The 20,797-nt window shown below is 37.5% G+C and overlaps 1 protein-coding gene across 1 annotated transcript; it reads right to left on the reverse strand.

Annotated features, from left to right (window-relative positions):
• Nucleotides 1–2: 2 nt before the first annotated feature.
• On the reverse strand, nucleotides 3–20,156 carry LOC116187487. Its single transcript, XM_031516226.1, has 27 exons — nucleotides 19,759–20,156; nucleotides 19,405–19,641; nucleotides 16,663–16,722; nucleotides 16,479–16,571; nucleotides 15,680–15,908; nucleotides 15,326–15,432; nucleotides 13,955–14,014; nucleotides 12,652–12,752; nucleotides 11,533–11,627; nucleotides 11,368–11,388; nucleotides 9,073–9,168; nucleotides 8,866–8,986; nucleotides 8,511–8,696; nucleotides 8,073–8,272; nucleotides 7,544–7,815; nucleotides 6,872–6,973; nucleotides 5,689–5,865; nucleotides 5,380–5,568; nucleotides 4,791–5,032; nucleotides 4,562–4,708; nucleotides 3,631–3,853; nucleotides 2,971–3,099; nucleotides 2,115–2,243; nucleotides 1,480–1,554; nucleotides 1,216–1,392; nucleotides 1,069–1,128; nucleotides 3–635 (listed from the first exon to the last, which is right to left on the reverse strand). Exons 1-27 carry the CDS (start codon nucleotides 19,762–19,764, stop codon nucleotides 561–563), a joined length of 3,609 nt encoding a protein of 1,202 aa, XP_031372086.1. The 5' UTR covers nucleotides 19,765–20,156; the 3' UTR covers nucleotides 3–560.
• Nucleotides 20,157–20,797: the final 641 nt, after the last annotated feature.

A 20,797-nucleotide genomic window follows, 5' to 3' on the forward strand; every position in this document is an offset into this window, starting at 1 on the left:
AATTACATCAAGCAGAGGGTTTACTGCCAGCTACATTAGTTCAAATAACGGTAATATCTCGCAATATCAAAAAAATTAACCAAATTACGAAATCAATTGGTCCAACCCATAGGGCCCAAGGTCACGACTGGACCCATTCAACATCCAGTATAGTCCTCATGACACAGCAACATACTATAGCTATGAACTGAAAACTGCACACAGATACCCTTCCCCCCGTAAAACTCCTCTGAATTCGGGAGGTCAAAAAGATCAACAGCATATTACAAAAATAATAACCTAAGCTTGCATACAGTCCAGGAAAGCACATGCGGCGCAATCTCAAGCGATGGAGAATCAGCCCTGAAAAGATCACCTTCACCCAAATCTGCTGAAGGTGTTGTTAGTTAGGTCCATACCGACAACAATAACAGCACAAGAGGGAGGAAATTCTAGCACCCCTTAATGGAAACGCTCCTTAAAGGACATGATCTATTGGATTGACGTTTCACGGCGATCACTGCACAAGAGGGAGGAGCATACTATCCACGAAAGAACGGAAAAAAAGCATCCTCCTATTCTCATGATTGACCGACATAAAGGACAGGCACTAGACCTGCCATTTTCCCATCCCTTCCCGGGCGCTTTTTCTTTACCTGCAACAAACGGTGCAAAAGCCATCAGAAAGTCAGGGATGGAGTAAGGAATATGATAATCTTAGTTGAAGGAACCAAGGTAATCATGACACAGTCCTAAAACCCATTTTCTATAACATGCACTCTCATTCTTGCCCCCAAAAGTTTAGACAGTTCGATTTGCACTGAAACCAAAGCTCCTAGAAGATCATCAATCATGTATTTTTGGAGGCCAGAAAGGATGGGATAAATCATGATGAGTTTGCAAACTTCACAGGGCAAATTAAAAACTTAAAAGACTGTTGGTTGCATGTTGAGACCGCACACAAGTTACAGGTGAAAGTGGAAGCAACCAAAAAAAGTGTATTGTATTACCAAACAACCAATAATATCAGTGTTACGGAGAGTTTGGAGAGGAAAATAGGCTTCCGCTGCAAATTCTCAGTGTACTTACATAAAACCAGCCATCAACTTCATATTCGATTTCAACCTCTTCTCCTGCTGTCAAGTTTAGCTGCAGCAAGTATGACCAGTCAACAGAATTGAAGACTGAAATACCTGGAAAGCCATAAATTTGAACAATAAATCTGCAAGTTTTTACCTCATCATCTCCTCCAGCAGTGAAGTCGTATAATGCCGAACCAAGCTGAGTATTTCCAGATGAAGTTCTTTCTTCCACTTGCGATCCAAAACTCTGGCCTCCCGGCCCCGCCAAGGGATTCTCAAAAGAGTCGTAGCGTTTCATAACAGACGAGTATGACGGCGGTTCTTCTCTAATCTGCAAAGGAAGCACAAGAATCACATGATATCTTTGATATGATGTCCCAACTCGTAGCTGTTATTAAACATGATTTTGCAAACTAACCGGGGAACCGAGATCCTCGTAGATTGATGGCGTACTGACAGATGAACTGCTAAACCTCTGTCCTCCAGATCTCTCCTGTTAAATAGAGGGTCAAATTTCCAAAAACAGGAGAACATGTGTTAGATTGTGCACCTATTTTTTGAGAAAAAGCTTCACCCCATCTACTAAAATCCATTTGTCAGTAAATGCCAATGCAACTGTAACTTTCTATGTGCTTCAATTCCATCACGGAGACCAGTTTAGCAGCAGGATATATCGGCATTGGCTTTTGCAGAAAATACAATCCCATTAAAGAACAGTTATGTTCACATAATCTCAAACTATCTCCCCTGTGTCATAATCTTTTCTTTCCACATATTTTCCTCTCAAAGAGTGTCGAGGATCTGCATTTACTATGTTTGTTCCTTTTCTCTTTCCCAGTTACAAGGGAGAGCCCCCGGGCTTAGTGGCGGATAGGGAAATGGAGAATAAAGGAAAACAGAAAGTTTAACTCATGAGAAACCCACAATCTTATTGTTTCCACGTGGAGGGCTAGAGAAACTGCACTAAACCCCCTCCCTACTCTGTTTATTTTTCCAACACCTCTTAAAACTACATCTATATATTAACCTTAACACCAAACGCTGCATACATACCGTGCCATAAGAAGGCTTTGAACTAAACAATGAAGGATAGTTCATTCCACCAAAATGGGATGATATAGAAGTTTCCACTGATCCAATTGAGTCTGGAGACGAAGATCCAGATGACCTTCCATCATCTTCCTGAAAGGTTTAATCGAAAACAGACAGTAAATCATCAAATGTCCATTAAGAAAAGTAAGCACACCCTACATGTACTTATGACCCAGCAATATTTGCAAGTAACATAAATTTCAAGGATTTGCCTGTTCAACAGGGGGAAGGTTAAAAGGATTAACCACATACTACCTAAGACAATTCAATAGACAGAAAAAGATCAAACTAACTTTACTTGAATGATATAAGACAATTCAATAGACAGAAAAAGATCGAACAGACTTTACAATTGCATGATACAACTTATGAAGGGGGCTTTTTTTGGGGGTGCAGATGGGTGGGGTTTGGGATGGCAGTAAGTGTGCAGCATCTTATAAAACCCAATTGCTCATAGGGCTTAATTGATGTTGACATAATTTATCCTAATCCAAGCCAGTTGAAAAAACTTCACGATTTTGTCTGTGGGCCTGGGCTTAATCCGCAGAACAAAACAATTCCTCTTATTGAAGGAACTTGCACCACTCTAGCCCAAGTTTCCCCAGAATGAAAATTGAAGCCAACTCAAGCGTGAACAGAATTCAACAAGTTGGCTTGTGAGTCAGCTCACTGTGCAGTGATTCATGAATTTGAACCAACTCCATTCAGTTGCTAAGAGTAAATCTATAAACTTGCATAAGTTGTTTACAAGATGACAACCTTCTTTTGAGAAAACAGTGCTGCTATTGCAGTGACCAGAAAAAAGTTTAGTGCTTACATCCAATTCTGAAGTTTCCAAGAGTGTTTTGGCCCACATATCATCATAGCTAACTGAAGGCCTGGATGTAATATTCTCCTCTTCTACATCTGGAGCATCGGTTCCAGCACCAGCAAGGAATTCATTAACCTGAAATAAAGATGATGACATCATAGAACACATAGGAAATGATCCACCACTTGCATTATGTTGGCAATGGTAAGAAGACTGCAATTCAAGAAGGGGGACTGATCTTCTAACTATAAACCCATGGGAATTGTTAAATCAATATGCATAAGCAATGATTAACCAAAGTCTATATATATATCCTCCCCCCCCCCCCCCCCCCCAAAATATATTTAACCTAAGGATTTACCACCAAAAAATGATGAGTACCCTGCCAGATAGCTATCCACAGGGTTGCCATTCAATGTAAAATGCTGCAGCTCCTCTTTATATTTTTTGATCATTGATCTTCAATAATCAGATAAAAATAAGTTCGTGATTGCAAATTTACAATATCAAAAACCAGGGATATTGACATTGTGAGTCTTGAGACAAAAATGTGAGACAGTTAAATCCTAAACTGATAAAGCCAAGATGGAATGCAGGTGGTCATAATGGTGAACACTGCCTTGTACGCACAGTGTGCCATAAATAAAGCAGAAGCAGGCTACATACCCTGTTCATTGCTGGCGCATTTTTACCCCACAGGCCATCATCACCAAGGTTTGCTGCCCAGACATTCACAAGGTCATCATCAAGTGTGTCAGGCTCCTCAACTGGAGCAGGTTTGGTGGCTTCATATATTAGCTCAGAAATTCCAGTGGCAACCGCTGGGTCACTTAGACCGGTTGATGCACTTATATTGTGTCGTGTCCGATAGATATCAATGAGTTTTGCACTGTCACAAGGTACAATGCAAAAATAAGACAACAGAAAATTGAGGAAGAAGAGAAACTGAAGAGCGCGATGCTCAAGATAAACATAGCAAAACGTTTCTGGATAAGTGGAACACATGTACCCAAAATCAAACGTCGAATAAAGGCCGAGACATTGTCGAACAAATCAAACTTCTAGTGCCTTTTCTAGCGAGTGCTAGAGATGGTCATCCAATTTAGATCCAGTTGATGAACTCGACTCAGAAGTATATACGATATCATAGCAAGTTCAGTGTACAAAAATGTGAAAAAACATGTACATGGATCTAGTAAAAGCTAACAGTTTAGGCAACCTCCAAATCTCACAACAAGAATGTTCTCTGGAACAGCTCTTACATACAAGATCAGCAGACGGCCTAAAAGTGTTTTCTGAATCACAGAGTATAAAAAACATTTGATTCTAGTCTAAAAAAGTCATGTAAAAGTTATGTATTAAAAAGAATTTTTTATCATCACGAAACACACAGTAATAATACATATTGTCAATCACCACTCCAATAAAAAATTAAAAAGACTGAAAAATGGCCCCTTTATCTACCATTATAAGAGTGGAGAATCTAGATTTTTAACTTTCCCGTGATAGTTCAACAGTCATCAGAGAATTTATAAGTTCCAGTTTTCAAGACCCTTCAACAAAAGCTTGAAGCATATGCCATGAAATTGAGTAGTACCTAATAGGGCCCAGGGGTAGATACTTCATTCTTGGGACATAGCAGAAAAGTGAAACAAGATCCAACAATCTCTCATGGGTTTCATACAGCTTCTTCAGCTCTTCATCCGTCCATTCCTTATTTGCATTATCATGGTTACGTATTTCCCTGAATATCCGAATGGGAACTATGACATATTTTCAAGTGAGAAAACACATTAAGCGTAAAAGTAGGGACTGAACCATCTTACTTGATAAGGTCATCTTGAGCCATGTACATTTCATCAAGAACCTTCAACATAGGGCTCAATAAAACTCCAAGGCCAGTACCGCTGGCCCCTTGATCTTCACCATTACTCAGATGCATCTCTGAAATTTGAGATTGCACGCCACCCTGAGCTAACGTGTGCAAGAATTCATAGATCTGCAACCTAAATGGCTCGCCAGACCTGATTGCCAAAGTAGTGAGTGCTTGAGCAGCAACAATACGGATCTGAAATTCCAAATCAAAAGGATTAGTAATTTACAAAAGAGTGCCAATTCCAAAAATCTTCACAATCTACTGGAAAAGAAAAGGGAGCCCTGAACAAAATCTGAGATACTATATTGAAATATGAAGGTGAATCCTGCAGAGTAGGATTCTCTACAAGGGGTATGGGTTCTTGAACTAAAACGAACTAGTAATTCTTGCTGTAACTTCAACTAGATTGATGTTTTCTAGCGAAGAAATAAAGAGAAAACCATTAATGAGACAAAAGCTGGATTTACAGAACCAACATCTTGTCTCATCAATACGTTCACAAGATGGGTAACCAACCTAGCATGGGTCGATAGTCATACCTCCCAACTACCACTGAAAGCACACCTTTGGAGTCGAGTCAATGCACCAGCTAAAGTAGGATTACGAGAACTGGCAGCAGCAACCATTTTATCGGCATCTAACATCATTAAAGCAGTACCAGGAGGAGTCACAGATTCCCAAGCATATTCAGATGCAGCATAGTTTGCATTTTCTCCAAGAAACCAAATCTGCGAATGGTTTTTTAATTCCAAGATAAGCTTGTGCCTACCAAATAATATCAGCTGAATGTAATGGTAGAACAAAAGGTGATTCTGCACTAATTAAAGTAGCAAGAGAGAGAAGCTTACTGCTGCTTGGACTAGCCTCTGTAATGCCAGAGCTGACTTTGGATCAGATGCAGATACTGTGTCTACTGATGTGAGTCCAGACATTGAGCCCGGTTGTGGCGGTGGCAGATCAAGCACCACCGTAACTGCTTCTAAAGCTGTATGCTTTCCATCAGGCCCAGCTCCCACAAGACAGGTCTATTGGAAGAGACAAGAGGAAAAGCATTAATCTTACCATGTAAATCCTAACCACAGAGAAACTGGTGAGATTATGCACTTAATCCTAAATATCAGACGAGACACGAAGCTACTGCACAAATGAGCAAGGATTACCACCATTAGAAGAAGTTACACTGCCGTGCAGAAGGAGGTTAGTGTAATAAATGGCACAACCACCATAAAGCAGCAATACTCCAAAAGAAAAGAGCTACTTGTAAGTTCTTGCAGAAAAAAGGGCTACTTGTAATTTAAGCAAAACTAGTAGCCCAGCCTAGCAGCTAACAGAATCCTAAGATAATCCATCCTCAACAACAGTAATTAAAAATAATAATAATAATAATAATAGAACAATGATACAATTGAAAACCAACCAATCCAACATTTTATTAACTCCCACAGTTCCAAAACCAAAGTTTATACTTTAAATTGGTTAAAAGTTCTTGATCTCTAATCTAATTAATTCCTCTTCTGCAGCTATCCCCACCATCCTAAGACCTTTTACTGCCCTACTCTACACATAAGCACATATTAGATTATAAGTAGTTCAAGCAATATCCACAAAAAAAAAAGGAATAAATAAATAAAAATAGAGAGAAACCGCAATCATTCAAAGATAGGAAATTAGCACTATCCTCTTGCTAGATATACGTGACAAACGTTAGAATTTGGCTCCTCGAAGCTCATTGTTAGAACGCCTTTTCATATTTTAGTTTATAAGATTTCAATGATGACCTTCTATGAACATTTTGTACATTGTTTTGATTTAGTTGTAACACGTTAGTGTCACTGTCGCCATTAATGAAAACATAGTCTTGCAAATCTTAAAAGGACTCGAAGAAACCTAGACCGCAGACGTAGAACAAGAAGTCAACCATATGCTGACAAAGCAAAACTAGGATAAAAAGTTTTGGCACAATCAATTGAAAATATGCAAAATAAGCCACCATAAATCAATGCATCACTACAACAGTTTTGAGAATCAAACCTTCCATAGTAGTTGTAACACATCGGCATCTATCTTCCCAGGAACCTTAGTTGCAAATATCCTCGCAATTTCGAGAAGAGTAACTGCCATATCTGGCGTTGCCTGAGATGAAAACAACCGTTGAATATGTAATTTTATACTATGCAAATATATGGTTAATTTCCAAAAAAGAAATTAAATTGCTAAGAATGCACAGCATAGAATATCCAAAAAGGCAAAGGAAATTAAGGTAATTCAAAGATGAAAATGTTTAGTCCTCAGCCTACAACTAACATACCTCTTACTGTTACTATTTAAAAGACATTCTCTACCCAAAAAGGCAGGGCGGGTTAACTTTACATCAAAGAAGTACAACACAAGATAAAATGTTTAATCCACAACCCATGAACCCCATATTTTTTTACCAATGTTCAACCTCTTACAAGAAATGGACGAAATAAATACCCGGCATATGAGGGGGATACAAAGGTTTTCCTTTCTAACTATCTTTTAGCACATGCCATACAAGAGAGATGAAACTAATTTTTCAACTGGACCAAATTTGGAAGCTTTGCATAATCTTAACAGAAATGACAGATTAGGAGAATGCCATGGAAATTCCAACCACCACAGTACTTTTCCAAATTCGCAATTAAGTGAATATGCTTATATCCTGTTTAATCAGTCACATACCTTAAACCGAGCATGTAAAGTGAGCAAAATATCATTCAACAGAGTCGCTGGCCACGAAGGGTCTGAGAGCTCTGATGCAATAATTGACCCCAATTCTTCGAAAGATTCATGTGGACTTTGCATCCAGATTAAAGCTTTGATGACCATTGCTCGAACATACACACACTCACATGCAACTGTTGTCCTAACAACTTCCATCAGTGAAGCCAACAGACTAGCTATCGTATCCTTGTTGGCTTCTCTATTTGCAACAGAAGTGGTCCTCCGAACGCCTATATCAAAATATTTGGACCAGTTACCCTCAATACAAGGTTGATACCGCCAATTCCATAAGTGACAGCAAATCATAAAATCATATATAGAGAGAGGAGTAGAGAATGTAGAGGCTGTTCGTTTGGGAAAAAAAAAAGAAGTAATTCATTAAACCTAAAACTAGTCTTCTATGACAAGACTGCTAATTGCAACTCGCTGTAAGCCTTAAATATGAACCAGCAAAAAAGCAGTGAAAAGGAAATATGGCGGAGCTTGCCTGCAGAGGAGAAGGGATTTTCATTCATATCTGAATCCACCGAATCAGCAGTCTCTGAATAGACATTAATATTGACACTTTCGTCGACGTCTTGCAACCCCAATGCAAATGCAGCAGCTCTACTTTTTCCCATTTCTTGCACCACTCTTGCTGCAGCATGAAGCACTGGCCGGGAGAAACTACGGAAAGAACTCTCTAACCTTAAGCAGATCACCAATAAAGACATAATAAGCAATGGAAGATAGTTAGATACTTGGATACATAATGAAAAATGAGTCATTCACATAAAAATATACATTTTAGCCAAGTGAAGCTTATATTTAAGAACCCTATCCACAGGAAGAATCAAATCCCAAAACACAGAATGTTTTAACGCTTTCTCTGAGAAAATATATTAGCAGACATTTATGAAAAGCAGGAGAAGAGGAGCTTGCAGACCTTCTCATAACAAGCTTAATCAGGGGCTGCGGACGCCTAGTCTTCTGAGACTTCTCCTTAGTCGGCTTTGGTGGAAGAGCATCTTTAGATTCACCAGTAGATTCCTTTGATGTAACTGAAGGTGCCTCCGGCAACTTAAGGATCTCCCTGGTTAGCCGGTACCAGCCAGCAGCCCGCTCCTCAGTCCTGAAGTGACAATGCCATAGAACTTTGACTAAAACTGAATGGGAAGTTGGCACTATGCAGAATCAACTTTTAGCAATCCTAATATAATTAAAATAAACTGGAGAACAGGTGAGTAATAATGTGCTGAAGAAACTAAAAATATTCAAGTAAAAAAAAAATACAAATATACCTCTCGGTGTTATCATGTTTCCCTAGAATACATAAGATTGCCTCGTAGCATACCCTTTCACTGGGGTCTAGCAGTAACTGATATAGCACAGCATTGAACTGGGATTTTATGTCAGGGCGTTCTGTACAAATACAAAGTTAAGTTATTTTCTCGCTCATATGCATGTATATATACGGTACAGCAGTTAATATTCATAAAACAGTTTACCATCAAGTGCTCGGGCCCTAGAAATTGTATGACATAACCGGGCTAGAGAAACTCTAGCCAGAACATCATGTAAATGGAGAACATCCTGCAGAGCCCCTGAACATCACCCAAACATATTAGCACCAGAAACGAGAAAATGCAGCGCCGGGAATAGCATACAATCATTGTAAAAGTAAAAAGAGTTGACACATCTCAAAAAATAACCAAGATGGCCAACAGCTTGGGGCATTCCTAGCTCCATAGAAAGCCAATAGACTGCAACTTCAAAATTCAAAATCATGGCAAGGCAATGCTCGAAATTGCCACTAACTTTTAATGTTTTAAAACACTTTGGAAATGGAGCATCCAGCGAATATATCTGGATTTTTTATAAGGATAGGACAATCGTTCACATATACAGGAAGCTTTAAAGGCTTGAGGCAATAGAAATGTCCAAAGAAGTCAAGAGAATCAATGTAGTTGCAGATTCATGTTTTACAACATTTTATAAATCACGCATCCAGAGGTTTTCTTTTTTTTATTTTTTATTTTTTATTTTTTTTGAGCGAAAGATATAAAAATATCTGGATTTTTTTATGAGAAGTCAATTGTTCACATCAACAGGAAGTTTTCAAGGCTTGAGGCGATAGAAATGTCCGAAGCTGACAGAGTCAAAGTAGTAACAGATTCATGTTGAGAAAGAGGCTGAAAAGTATCGCTTGAGTTCACTTTATAGACAGGAGAAAATTGGGAAACCCATATTTGGAAAGGCCTAGACACAAGGTAGCGTTTTATGCTGTAGGACCATGTAACCTATATACATAGTCAAGGAAAATCAGTGAGACCACAAACCAAATTCGACAAAACCATGAATTCACCTGTAATAACATACTAGTGAATATAACACGTGCGATGCACGGGAATTACACATTATAATTTGAGATATTATTTTATACAATTAATTTAACCAAATTATAGAAATCAATTCTAAATACACAATTAGTTTTTTACCTCATATTGCATATTTGCATATTGCGAATTAAAAATTGATTAATTATTAATAGGTACACTAAGTATGTCATGGTGTTTATGAAAAATTTCAAACTCAAAAGAAAAAAGTTAAAACTCATTTATAGTAGCTTTCTCAACAAAGTAATTTAAAGAGAAAATATAGAAAAATTCATTTATCATTTTACATTCAGGTGAAAGGGTATTAGTTTCTATAGTCAAAAAATTAACATCTCGCCTCGTATCTCACCCAAATAAATAAGTAAATAAGAAAAAGATAATCCAAAGTAAAACATACGAATAACTTTAAGAGAAATGGCAGTATACTCTTAATGTGGGACTTCATCGCTTTGGTAGTTGATAAAATAGAAACCGTGGGAGAAATGGAATGTGAAGAAAGAGGTATTTAGCCCATGGAATTGTAAATACATTTTGGTATTATTTATTAATTAATAATTGATATGAAACTCATATAATATAATTATACGAGAATAAGGAGGGTGGGTTAATATGATATATAATCTTTTTATAATTGAATTAAAAATATAATTTAATGGGGTTGATGTACTACTAGATTTTTCTTTTCAAACTGACTTAAAGTACACTATGCCACGTGGATGGCTTGGGAGAGCTCCATTCCGACTCTCCTTCAGCCTAATTGTATAGAAGTTCAGCAACTTCAATCAAGATCCGAATTAATTTATTAAGTTTACCAATCTGTTTGGGTTGACTTCTGCTACTTGGCAGATAAAGTTCCCCAACATGCATTTCACAAATTTTTATGCTTCTTTTACTTAGTTCATTCTTTTGGGCTTAAGTAGAATATGATAACATTAACCTTTTATTATTGGTAAAAATTAAAGAACAGTGAGACTCATGTCGGCTTTGTTTGGCAATGGAGTTGAATCATACTCCACTTAACTCTAATTTACTATTCCCTCAATTCAACTACACAATCATTACTTTTTTATATTTTTCTTCAATTTAATAATAAATTCTCTCACATACTTGTCTTCATCCCGTGGAGTTAAGTAGAATCGTACTCTATTCCGTTACCAAACGCCACTTAAGCTGCTGTCAGCACAACTCAAAACTATGGTGTTCGGATCTAGGATCCATTTTGGTGTGACGATGACATTTTATTTTTCTTTCATGGTGACAGTTCTTAATTTTTTCAACTTCTTACCTCTATATGCACGAAATAAGAAATATTGTACTAGCAGCAAAAGAAACTCATTCTTTAAAAACATTAGGAAAAATGGAAGTAACAGGCCACGAAATGCGGGTAAGAGAGAGAAGAAAGCATACCCCCAGGAGCAACAAGCTTTCCTGCAGCAAGTTAATCATTAAAAAAAAAACAATTAGAGACAAGGAAATAACTTTTTATCCATCAAGGGATTAAAAGATCATTTCTACAACTAAAAATACACCAGAACTAATGCAAAAGGTATTACATAAATAATCTCAATTCACCTAATGCCATTGCCATTGCATAAGGATCTTTTGCAGCCAACTCGCAGAGGATTTCCAAAGAATGCCTCACAGCAACAGGATCAGAAAAAGAAACCCTGCAGATCAAGTGCTCGGGGATGTGATAACTTTGCATTACTCAGGAGGTTACAAATTAAGTATGCATGGAGCAAAGAACTAAAAATTATATCAGATTCTCAATTCCACACCTAAAATTTAAGAAGTGGAACTCTCCACATAGAGAAATGTAGATTTCTGAGTGCTACATTTTTCTTACAGTCCATGCAAGACACAAATTCACTGAGCATCCTAGAAATTTATGAAAGTGCACAACAACCTCCCTCAATTAAAATATGGATTCCCTGTTATACGACACTGAGGTTATTCTCCTACCAGTTTGAAACAATCAGCAAATCAATGCATCCCTAGAACCGTGCAGGCCTGTTTATTTCGGGAGTTCACAGAGCAAAATGCTGTATCCATTTCAATTAAATAATATGTGCTCAAGCTTCAAGTACTCTCCATATAAATTATTCTTGCCCCCTTGCCATATTCTCACTTACTAGAATTGTCAAGAAAACCTAATTCTGCCTACATGCTAGAACTGAGCCCTGACTAGCACTCTTTAAGTATAGTTAGCTCCCTTCTCTTGTACTACCATGCAGCATTAGATTAATTTGTCTATAAGAAGTTAACTCACAAAAATATCTCATAATAAGGTATGTTTGATCTATACAGATGATGCAAGAAATTTTACAGTTCTTTGCATGCAAAACCTAAATAGATCATGCAGGATGAAAGTGCATCTTTAAGCAAAATAAAATGCATTTTCATCAGAAAAATTAGGGAGCCATAACCACTCTTTCTTACAGAGATTAATACAGATCAATTAGGAAGATACATCTAAAGACTGAGCAGAAGCAATCAGTCAAGGTTGGAGAAACAAACAAATATGTAGAAGAATAAGGAGCCGATAATGAACCATGACATGCGAGGATACTACAGTAGCTTATGATGTTCAAACACAAGATAAAATATATTTACTAATCAACTGCAATTTACTGGACCTCATGTATCTTTCATTAAAACAAAATTCTAGAGACCAATAAAAAGAAAATTTACCCTTGTACAGCACGATGCAGAAATGCCGGATTCCCTGGGTCAAGGGGAAGTCTCCTCAATGCACTCATAGATGCATATTGAAGATTGCTCCGAATAATGAACTGATTGACAAAACAATCACGAAAGAAACACTCATTAACTCAAACTACACACAAACAAAGCTGATATTAAAGCATTTGCAAAAATGATACAGATTCTGATGTAGTATTCACTTATCGTGCCCCAATCTGAAGAAATCATGCTACAGCTATATGAAATGCAGTAAATATAGATTACTATAAGATGTAAACACTGAAAGAGGATGCTATGTGATTATAAAATGCCAGAGACTCGCACAGCAAGCAGAATAAATGATGGTAACTTGGATTAGAAATGGAGGACACATGGCTTTGAGATGATACCAATATTCCCTCCAGTACTAATCTCTACCCAACGAAAGAATCGAAGAAGCAGTTTCAAACATGGTATAAATTTTCAGAAAAGGTCGGACATTCCATCCTTATATCATAGTTTCTCTGTTGTAGAAGCAGTAAATCTATGTATCCTACATTCACTGTCATAATCAACATCCCATGAAACACCATCCCTGAGATCCATGTCGCACACCACCCTGCTACCTCTTAGATTATAGAAACCTTTTATGTCGGTTACCGTCATGGAGATTTACTCACTCCACACACCACAGATAACCTTCTAGAGAGGGCCATAACACACATAACGGTACCTGGCTGTGATCCAGGTGTGCCACCTAAAATGGTGTTGGCAAAAGCCCTCCCCTCACCAAGGTCAACACAGGGCATCGCATCACTGCTGCCTCCCAGAGGATTACTTATTCACATTTTCAGAGGTATCTTTGCAGTGGGGTACCATATGAATAGAAGAAGAGTCACTCTGAGTTGATGACGGTTTCCATATCAGAGATGCAAAGGGTTGATAGAACCGTGATCTTTTGTTTATCTAGGCTAGCCACATATATTAATGTAGATGACAGTAAACAAACAATTACCATGTTTGCTTCAACACAATCACCTGTTAATGTTTTTTAATTGAAAGGATGATATAGTGTGAGAACTAAAAAAATCTACATTCGTTCTCCATGATGTTCCCTTTCAATTTTACTTAGGTCTGAATTTTCCCATTATATATTGCTTCTATTTTCATGCTACACCTACTGTCATCCAACCACCATCCTGAACGAAAAAAATCATAATGACATTAGAGCATAGAATTGGCACACTTTGAGCAGTGAAAGGGCAACAAGCAGATGAAATAAGAGTCTTATCAAGGATCACACATGATATACCTCCTTATCACCACCTTTTGCCCCAAAGACACCTTTCTTGCGTTTTTTAGCATCACCAACCTGACAAACAGGGAATGAACATATTAGTCCACATTAATCAATAAGTGCGTAAAGGAGCAAGAACTTTCTCATATAGGATAGACTAACTTTGCAATAGGTAACTATTTCTATGTCCTTCTGTATGTAGGCTTTATATAAAATACATAAAACAAAAAATTATTGAAATATAGTTTTAGTTCAATCGATATATGAAATAGCTTCTTATGCCCGGGATGTCATGAAGAGTTTTGGCCTACACGTTTTGATGATGTAACTTTTCTTCTTATCCCCCCTTCTTTAGAATTTCACTTCATATAGTTTGTTATTAAAGCCAAGCACCTGCTTGTCAAAAAAGGGGTAAAATTATAAATATAGTGTATTTGTCTGAATTTGAAATACCTTGCCCCAGTAGAAACAAATATTAAATGTGAATATTACAAATAGTCACGTACATAAAAAAGGTAGCAATATATCCTCCACACTTGGAGGCTCCCTATGAGACATGGGGGAAGTTGACATAACATAGAGCATGAGGAGCATTCTTTTTCTCACATTTCGGTTAATTAAGAGGATGCTTTTTCCTCTAAAAATTATCGTCCTACATAAAAATGTTCAAATTACTCAAAAGCAAGATGAAAGAGTAGAGCGACAACATGGCCCCTCTATACCACATGCCAAACTATGAACAAAAAATAATTTATTAATTCCTCAAAAAAAAATCGTTAAATAGTGATACGATGTTTGAATAGAATTATAAGAATTGGATAAAATAAAGAATTATCTATATAACTAGGTTAAACTTGCTAACTGCTATGCTCCTTAACTCTTGAATTACTTGAAGTAGAGAGGCGGGGACAGAGTTATTATATATAAGAGAACGGGTTGTTAATTAGGAGCTTCAAAATAGAATAAGCTGTTCTGAAGGCGTTCAGAATCGCGTAAGAGAAGAAAAAGGAATGTTACGCCTTAAATTCCCATGGAATAGGAAAAAAATTAACTACAGTGATGGAATTTACAAACTTAATACACCAAGCAGCCAAAAGAGAAAACTGAGCAAAAAGCTACAAAATACCCACCTAAAAGATAATGTGCTGGATTGGGCACTATCTAAGCATCAATCAACAAACAACAAGTTGGTAGGTCACAACCTATACTTTCCTCTTCTTTGTCTGAAGAAATAATTTCTTTTCAGGCAACCACACAGAAGGTACTACAGAATCTATTTCTTTCATTTTGTAATAAAGAAGGTTAAATAAAAGCACATCATGAGGGTTAAAATCATGACAGCAAAGAGCAGTGTAACATTCAAAAGGTAAAGCAAGTAGGACAAACCTTATCAAGAATGTCAAATACAATCTCGTATAACTTGGACAAAATCTCAGAGCTGCTAGAAGGAGAATATGTAAGAGCCTTGAGAGCTTGGAGTCTCCGTGCATGAACTTCAAAACGGCAACAAAAAATTCAGAAAAGATGTAAAACTAAATTATAAACCAAAATGAATATAAACATAACAATGCTTAGAAATAACTGAATTCTCAAATTTTAGCAAAATGTGCAAACTCAAACCATCTAGATATAAGATTAGGTAAAATTAGAAAAAACAGAAGGAATAAAAAAATAATATATTAAAATAAGAGGATATTTAATTTGATACGTATAACATGAGGAAAGATCAGAAAGTTTTACATTCTATATCAGCATTTGATGCCTCAGATGTTAGTTGCTGCACCACTCTTGGCACAACATCAGCGCGAGTCACCCCTCCAACCGCATCGATGTCGGCAAGAGCATCCCAATTAGGAGTGGGGATACCACCACCAGGATTTGAACCTTGAGTACCCGAATCCGACAAAATTCTAGCCAAATAATAGTATACATATCGAAGGACACTCCTCTCTTCACATTGTTGATTAAGCTGCAACATGGAAAGGTACATGAACAATCACTACCAAGAAAAAGTTTCATCATTATAACTTACAAAAACACATGATAGTCTCGTATGAGACACAATCAACTCCATCCAATGCATTAACCACAAACTGAGGTCAATTGCTACAGTCCACACTTATCTTATGAAACACTACCCGTCCAATTCAAACAGAAAGCTAATAAAAGTGGTATCTTAGGAAAGTTAATTGCCTATCCTGAAAGTGTACATGATGAATAATTCTTCAACCTAAGCCCAGAAAAATCATCTGCCACAACTTTTTTATTGAAAAAGAAGTCCAACAGCATACAACCAAGAGGCCCATATTTTGGACAGAACAATAAGGCAAGGCAAAGGTCCCCTAAAAGTGAGTTAAATTAATAAGTAATCAAATGAGAAACGAGAACATACACGCAGTCATGAAGCAATTAACAGGTATGAATGAATGTTGATGTCCTCATAAATTTAATTACAGGACTTCTCTAGCTGAAATTTAAAGATATAAAAGAAACAACATAAAAAAACATACTTTGTATGAGAGGACCAGAGGGATCATACCATAAGAAGAGATGGTGCGAGGGAAGGATCAACAGAATTATACACAGCTAGTTTGGGAAATACATGATTTACTAACTGCCTCTGAGACTTTTTCTGTAGACAAATTCAGAAAGAAAAGTAACAAATGAGTTTAGTTAACGCAAGAAAAGTACAATGTCTAAGTTTAAGGAAAGAGCAAAGAAACCTGATCAGAAGCGGCTGCCAGTTCGTGAATACTCCTTGCAAGTTGAGAATACGAAACTGGCTGTAAATAACAAAATGTAAGAGGAAATAAGAGGCATTGAGTTCAGGAAAACCCACATCCAAGTAGTTATTTCATAAACTAGAAGTCAAGCCATCCTATAGAATAATCCGTGGGGCAAGAAAATTCACATAATTCCAACCACAAAACAATATATTTCTTAAAGAGGTAAATGAGGGCAAAAAAAGTCCTACCTGCAACACTATCTTTTCATATTTCATGATCGTATCTTTTCAGTTTGGACATGCTGCTTGAATTTTGTGCATGGAACAGAAAGTTACACTATGTACAACCTCATTCCTTGCCAAGACCTAAACAATCCGTTCCAGGGTTATCTGACATGCTGCTTGAATTTTGAGCATGGAACAGAAAGAAAGTTACACTACGTACAACCTCTATTCTTGCCAAGACCTATACAAACCGATTCCAGGGGCTATTTAAGTAAACATGCTCATACAAAATATGAAGCAGAAGGAACTTCTGTGAATGCCGGCACAACATAGATCTAATAACATAGAATATTTTCTATAGTTCCTAAACACTAATAGCAGACCTAAAGATTCTCCTAGTTCAACTCAAAGTGCAACAAGGCGTAATCTCAACAAAATCCAATGAAATCTAGTCGATGTGACTGTTAGGAGGACCTTGTAAGCATACCTTTTTGAGATTCTACAAATAGTCAAATACCAATATATTATCGAAGATTTCTGCAAGTTCATAAAAGAAACAATGCAAAACAATAGTACATTATCATGCATGTACACACTATTGCCACAAGTACACACTTTTCGCCACATAAAGAGCGTTTGCTTATGTTTGTCCTTTAGCATCTTGAAAATGTTTCACAAAATCCATGTCCATGTTCTTGAAGAGTGCATTTTGACAGGTCACATCTCTAAGGTAAAATCCACTTAGATCACGTTAACATCCAATAAACAGCATCCTATAGCTTTATCTCACTCACTTTTAGAGAACCTAGTGGGTCCAAGTGGCATCTAAGATCCTGCCAATAAAAGATCACTACTCCATTCATTTAGATTCTAGACAAAATCGTAGTTTATTTGGTGTAAGGTAATCTTAAAATTACAAAAGATTTGCAACCAGTACTATGCATCCCATATCTGGTCATCACACCCCAGTGTATTTTATATTACCATGGTAATTTACATAATCCTCTCTTTGACATCCTTTTGTCTTACCAACTAAACCCTAGCCGTGCAAGAATAGGGAGCTACCAGATATCCTACTTTAAGTGTTCGAAGAATTCAATCCTTAATAAAACTGAATCAATGGCATTCTAGTGGATTTTGCAGTTAAAGTAATCTAATTGCCGCACCAAATATGTCATTGCATGATTTCCCCAGCAGCAACATTAGACATAAGGAGCACTAGAAAGCAGGATCCAAAACATTTATATGCCAATACTCAACTTGTATAGTACTGTTATTGTCTCCAAGTGACCTTAAACAGTCATCTGGATGCATCCATTTATTACATTCCATAGTCCAAGTTACCTAGAACAATTAATATAAATCCAATTCAAAAGTTATGCCATGCTAAACTCATAATTTAGCCGATCTCCAGTCGGAACTGAAAATAACCAATAATACTAAATAATTTCCCACAAATAGATTGCTTCATTACTACCTTTAGTAAAATTGCTAGATAGGATGCTCTTATGGAGTAGTCTAGCTTATCAATTTTCGAATAAAAGATAAAGAAAGTTGAACCTATGTGCTTTCATCCATTCTCAAGGGAACAAAGTGACCTTCCTTCATTAAGTTTGGCACTTGCTAGGCTTCTCAAGAAATCATCTCATCCTATGCTCTTTATCCATTCAAAAAACTAGAACCCCACAGTGAACTACTGCCTTTTGCTTCACAATCACATACAAGTACCCAAAATGTCATGCACTTGCTTTAAAGAAAAATGCTCAAATGCCTATACAAGATTATCTACCTGCATCAGTATAACTGTCTACAAGTAGCATACTCAAATGAATGTGCTTCCTCTTTTTAACAGTTTCTGCCAGAGCAGCCTCCTTACTTTCCAGCAGAAGAGCAAGAACTTTTATCTTCTCCAAGACAAACAAACAAAGTTCGGCAATCCATAGAAGATGAAAATTACAATTCATATGGGATGTACAAAAACTAACATAAGTATTTTCTTAAACTAAACTCTAAAAAAATACATAGCCATCATTAAATAACTGGTGACAATAAATTCGTATGTTTGCTTTGTGACGCTTGCAGTTGCCCACAGTATTGAACCCCTATTCTTAACACAACTACTGGTTCAGAGCTCCTCTAATTCTTTCTTCCAGCTATAATATCTTCTTCTTACTTCAAACAACCACATCGGTGCACTTACATGCACTACCATTCACTGCCTTCTCACTTTGCGGGTTTGCAAATCCAGTCATGAATTCTAACTCTTTACATGTAAAAGATTATAACAAATGAGGCAAAGGTTGTTCTGACCAATAAAAGATAAACTAGAAACATATGAAAATATACAACATGGAAGGCTCCAGAGACATGTTTCACACTAAACTCAGAATCCTTAAAAATGAAATTCAAATTCTTTCACTATTTATAGAAATGCAAAGCAGAGAAAGCACTCCAATCATGATCTTCCGCATCAAACCAAGAAGCACTTAACTGGGGGCAGCGAGCAAGTAAATACCTTTTTCTTTTGCCTCTGGGGCATGATGTTGGCCCGGACAGGGTTCAATGCGGCTTTAGCAGCAGAAATTGTGTCGTTCTGAATCTGCATCAGAGTTGCCTTCTTGGACTTCTTCTCCCCGTGGACGACCGGCTTCCCCAGAGCAGTCGGCTGGGCAGACGGAGCCGATGAAGAGGCCAAAGGAGCCTTCCCCGGATCCGCCGTTATAAGATCCATAAGCGTAGTCCCCGATGAGTCCTGAAACTCAAGCCAACCCAGTAATTAAACGAAAAATGTTCGAAACAATTCAAAATCCAATGCTTGAGGAAACCGTTAGAGAGTTCGGATGATCTAAGGAGAATTGAATGTGATTACCGCCATGGGGACGAGAGCGCGGCGAGGAGAACTGACTTCTGCTCACTGCTCCCTTTGGTAGAGGGCTTTAAAGGGATTCAGAGGCACCGGGATCCAGTTGGGAACTTCCCAGTTCAAACAAATGGAAACCGAAGCAGCGATCAAGGACGCGACAAGCAAGATCCGTGCGGCTAAAGCCCTACCATTTGCGGCGAGGTGAAATCAAGCTAGCGAAAGTGCAGACACGATAAGACACCACCGAGTAGAAGAAGAACGTCGCTGCCGATCTCAGAAGGCTCGATATCTTCAGTCGAATCGTCGGTCTCCCGTTGCCGATCTCAGGAGGGCCGATGCTTCGGTCCGATCTCCGGGCTGCCCTCTCTCTCTCTCTCTCTCTCTCCCCCCTTCATTCAACTTTTTTTCTTTCTTTCTTTCCTCACTCAGAAACAATTTTTTTGTTACAGCCCCCAAACTTTACTTTTGTTACAGACCACTAGTTTCCAAGAATATATGATTGGGAAGATAGTTCATTCGACCAAAACGGATATAAGATTATGGGTGCGTTTGGAAACAGAGTTTGATTTTGATTTTAATTTTGATTCTAGAAAAGGAAAAATGAGATTGTATTATAAATTTGACTTGGAAAACGTGTATTTTTGTTGTGTAGTGGGTAGAGTTAAAATCAAAATCACAATTCTAAAATTAAACTCCGTTCCCAAACGGAGCCTAAATCTTACATAAACTGACTTAGCTCTGATCTGAATGAATCAAAGTTTGTTGGAATTTTGCATACCAAGTGCGTACATGAAAAAAATTCAAATGGTAAGACTATTTGCTTGGTTCGAAGAGGGAGGCGCGATTAACTTTCATGAATGTGTTAGGTTGGATGGTATGGAATGGAAAGTATAGATATATATCTTACTTAAACCGCATGGGAAGGAATTAGCTTGATTAAGGGTAACTTGTGCGTATGCGGAAAGAATATCGGTTTTTTCAATTATTCCTCCACTTCAATCCATAAGATTTGTGCCCTGTGGAGATCAGTGTTCAGAAGCTCCGT

The sequence above is a fragment of the Punica granatum genome, chromosome 8 (genome assembly GCF_007655135.1).
Source record: "Punica granatum isolate Tunisia-2019 chromosome 8, ASM765513v2, whole genome shotgun sequence".
NCBI classification, from domain to species: Eukaryota; Viridiplantae; Streptophyta; class Magnoliopsida; order Myrtales; family Lythraceae; genus Punica; species Punica granatum.